Source organism: Manihot esculenta, chromosome 10 (genome assembly GCF_001659605.2).
Source record: "Manihot esculenta cultivar AM560-2 chromosome 10, M.esculenta_v8, whole genome shotgun sequence".
NCBI lineage: Eukaryota > Viridiplantae > Streptophyta > Magnoliopsida > Malpighiales > Euphorbiaceae > Manihot > Manihot esculenta.
In genome coordinates, this window is record NC_035170.2 from 7,442,953 (window position 1) to 7,447,357 (window position 4,405).

Genomic DNA, 4,405 nt, shown 5'->3' on the forward strand with positions numbered 1-4,405 from the left:
ATTCTTGTCACGTAACTTTATTTTATGGTAACAGTTTATAACTTATTTTTGTTGATTTTTGTGTTATATCACGTATGTATAAACAGTAATCGAACTTATACAAGATGATATTTTTATGTAAGCTTCTGCACATATATTTTCATATACATATGTTACTGTGGGATTAAATTTCTTCTTAATGTATTTATTAGGACAATTTACAGTGCAGGACAATGTAATTTTTGTTTTTTTATTAAGTAAATTCTTAATTACCCTCCGACATTTATGCTAAAATACTTCTATTTTAGTCTCGGCATGTAAGAATTTTTTTTTCCCTTGTAAATCACTCTTTTTTTGGATGGTTCCCCGTTTCTGAACAATTTTTAACTTTATTAACCAAATTAAATTAAATCAAAATATATAAAAAAAAGCAACTAAAAAAAACTCTCAAAATGGAAGATTAGAATAGCAATCAAAGAAGAATTAGAAACATCAAATGTTAAAGAAACAAGGGATTAATTACATTTGGGTGATCTTCTCTTCAAGCAGATTCACCCAAAATACAATCTTCTTATTTATACCTTATTTTCACATTTAATGCCTGACCCTCTTGTCATCGATATTAGAATGAGAGGGGCAAAGAGCTCCGATGGAATAGATGATGATTCTACAGCTTCTTCCAAGAAGAATTCCCACAGACCCAAATGTTTGTTATTTCTTTTTCAATTTCATTTAATCTTTTCCATTTTCACCTTTTGGGAAGAAGAATTCCCACAAACCCATTGTTACTTTTATATATATAAAAAAATATTATTCGTTTTCATAAAACTGTTTCACATGCATTTGGGTTTAATTTAATTATTTTGATTATTTCTTGTTAATTATTCATTTATGTAGATTCAAAATTTACTCAACAAGATCTTCCTGCCTGCAAGCCAATTCTAACTCCAGGATTGGTAAGGTTTATACAAAATACATTTTTGTAATTTCTTGCATTAATCTTCTTTAATTGTTATGTGATTCATTGATTTGAACCATGAAAGTTATCCCTATACAATGCGGGGAGGGCTGCGAATGTCAATCTTCTCTAGAACTAAGCTGGAAAGTTTACATACATCAATCCATCAATCCTCTCAGAACTTACAAATGTGAAGTTGATTCTTTTTAAAGTCCTAGCTTGATATATTGAACCTTTAAGACATCAATGCTTATGATGATTATAATAATTGATCATCGTAATGATATCGTGTGTTCGAATAATTAGTAATTACAATAATTAATAATCGTGTTCAAATTTATATAGAATTCACTAGTATGAATGATTATTATTAAGCTATTACGCTCTCTTTTAGGGTAACTGCTTCTAGACAAACCTGACTGGTCTAATAGATAAATCAGAAATACAGAAACAAAAATAGCAATTGGACTAAAGAATGCGATTGCATTATAAGGTCGCAATTGCGCCACCAACTCGCTTTTTTTCAAATTGTTTTTTTTTTTTTTTTTCACTCTATCAATAACCGAGCCGTATCTAGTGCAACATAAGAGATTTATTTTTTTTGTTGATTCCTACGAATTAGATAGAAAACACTTCTTGAATGAGGTATTCAACTCCATGGAATTTGGCATATCTTAATCAAATCCTTTGCATCGGTTCATCGGTTTTAATGCATTTTTTTTCTTTAAGACATTGACGATTGAATTTTAACTGAATTTCAGGTTATTGCATCATTCACGATTGTTGCCGTTGTCTTCCTTCCAATTGGCCTAGCATCCTTATTTGCATCAGAAAGTGTAATACAATCCTCACTCTCTTATATTTGTATGCAAACATAATCCTCTTCAAAATCCACAAATATTACATTGAACTTATGCTTATTATTATTATTATTATAGGTGGTGGAAATTGTAGATCGTTATGACAAAGACTGCATTCCTAGTAGTCATAGCAGTCTCCCACTTGAGTATATCCAGAACAGCAAATCAGACAAGACCTGTACCAGAAAGTTGACTGTAGTGATTCTTCCATTGTTCTTTATTACCAATTTGGATATTAATTTTTATTTTCACTAGTAAAAAATGTGAGTTTATTGGTTATATTTTCAGGTTCCAAAGCAAATGAAAAGTCCTGTCTATGTGTATTATCAGCTTGATAATTTCTATCAGAATCATCGCCGGTGAGTAAAAATGATTTCCATTTAATTTCAGAAATATTTCTTGGTAAATGAAGAAAAAAAAAAAGAAAAGATAAAACCCCATTCATTTTTGAAAATCGAGAAACATATTATTAACTTTTAACATTTTTTAAGAAAGAATGAAAAATTCCTTGCAGATATGTAAGAAGCAGAAGTGATGCACAGTTGCAAAGCAAAGCAAGTGAAGATGCAGTAGGTAATTGTAAACCTGAAGATTTAGCAAATGGAAAACCAATTGTTCCTTGTGGGCTTGTTGCGTGGAGTTTGTTTAACGACACTTACAATTTTAAAGTGCAAAATAAGGTTTTAGAGGTAAATAAGAAAGATATTGCTTGGAAAAGTGACAAAGAAAAAAAGTTTGGCTCTGATGTGTATCCAAAAAACTTTCAATCCAGTGGCTTGATTGGAGGTGGACAACTAAATTCCAGCGTTCCTGTAAGTATCTCCTTCAATCTTTATTTATTTATTTATTTTTCTTCCATTTTTGTGAAATTAATACTTATTATATCTCAAAAAATTGTAATATCTGATAACAGTATTTTGAAAAGTAAATTAATTAATTTCTCTCCTTCACTTAATTTTAACTTTTTCAGATTTTGCCATTAACGACAAGTTTTCATTACAAAAAAAAAGACTATAGCAATGAAAAATCCATATACTTTAGTGACAGATTTATGATGATCCAACATTTATCGTTTAAAGTCGTATCGCTAATTTTTTTCAACAGATTTTAAATCTGTTGAAAATATTTACGAAAGATTTTCGACAAATCATATTTAATTTTTACTAACGTAAATATTTTTATTTTTGAGATTTTTTATTATTGGCATTTATATTTCTAGTTGATATTTTTTCATTTATTATGAATCTATTAAGTATTATTATTATAACTGGTATTAGAAAAAAAACGCTTTCTTAAATATATTAGTTAAACAATATTAAAATTGATTTAAAAATAAATTTGATATGTTTTGATAATAAAAAGAGTTTTTTTTTTTTCAAATATCTTTAAAAAAATTTAAAATAATTTTTAAAAAGGTGTTTTTTAGCTCTTGAACCCCAGTGCCAAATAAGAACTAGTTAACAGTTAAATTTGATAAATCATTTTTTTTTTTTTAGAAAATAAAATAACTGAATAACTGATTTTAACATAACCAAGGAATTTCTTTTCCTTGAATTTTCATATACTGTACTATATTCTTGTTTTGCATTAACAGTTAAGTGAACAAGAAGATCTCATCGTATGGATGCGTACAGCAGCACTGCCGACATTTAGAAAACTCTACGGAAAGATAGAGACAGATCTTCAAGCCAATGATATAATTGAAGTTGAAATACAAAACAACTACAATTCTTATGGCTATGGAGGCAAAAAGAGATTAGTCCTTTCCACCACTACTTGGATAGGCGGCAAAAATGACTTTCTAGGCATTGCATATGTATTCATTGGTGGCTTGAACTTGCTCTTAGCAGTAAGCTTCATTCTAATTTTTGTGCTTAAGCCAAGGTGAGTTAATTCTTCAAACCAACTCTGTTTCTAATTTACTAGTTAATTATCAACTCATAATAAGTATGAACCTTTTATATATGAAAGATTATGCGAAATTAGTGGGACCGTAAGAAAAGGGCTAGAGCTGTTCGAAACACTCTAACTTATAGAGAGACGTTACAAATAGTATCAGAGTTATTCTAAATCAGAAAAATAGTGCAAAATCAGTGGGACTGTAAGAAAAAGGGCTATTTATGTAAGATGATATGGAGTCACCCGGGACACTAGCAAATCACATTATCCAAGGGCTCGGTCCTTGTTTGACTTCAACTTGCAATGAGAACTTCGCAAAATTGAGCGGGAGAAATTGTAGTGTTTCACATCGACTATTAAATAAGTTGGATTAATCATTTTGAGTCCAATAAAAAGCGGATCATTCAAAAGTTATTTGAGTCAGTTTTGATCGGACCCTTACAAATTTTTACGTTAAATATATATATATCGAAATATATGAAAATTATTAATAAAATATATAACATATATACAAATTTAAACATAAATATTTACCTCAAAGGATTATTATTCTCATTATTATATAAGTTGGAACTTACAGTAGCTGAATTTTCAATTAAAAAAATTATTGTACATGTTTAAAGTGGTTGTTTTGGTACAATTTTGTAGGCCTTTGGGAGATCCAAACTACTTGTCTTGGAACAAGCAAGCAACAAGAACTCCAAATTAG

At 29.1% G+C, this 4,405-nt stretch overlaps 1 protein-coding gene across 1 annotated transcript; it reads left to right on the forward strand.

Moving 5' to 3' along the window:
• The first annotated feature begins 576 nt into the window (after nucleotides 1-576).
• LOC110624160 (ALA-interacting subunit 3) lies at nucleotides 577-4,405 on the forward strand. Its single transcript, XM_021769279.1, has 8 exons — nucleotides 577-685; nucleotides 877-935; nucleotides 1,699-1,773; nucleotides 1,876-1,992; nucleotides 2,086-2,156; nucleotides 2,312-2,609; nucleotides 3,392-3,681; nucleotides 4,345-4,405. Exons 1-8 carry the CDS (start codon nucleotides 577-579, stop codon nucleotides 4,403-4,405), a joined length of 1,080 nt encoding a protein of 359 aa, XP_021624971.1.

Coding starts and splice junctions, on each gene's coding strand:
- LOC110624160 (XM_021769279.1), top strand. CDS start 577: ATGCCTGACCCTCTTGTCATCGATATTAGAATGAGAGGGGCAAAGAGC. Junction 936..1,698: donor CAATTCTAACTCCAGGATTG/GTAAGGTTTATA, acceptor ACTGAATTTCAG/GTTATTGCATCATTCACGAT. Junction 1,993..2,085: donor CCTGTACCAGAAAGTTGACT/GTAGTGATTCTT, acceptor TTATATTTTCAG/GTTCCAAAGCAAATGAAAAG.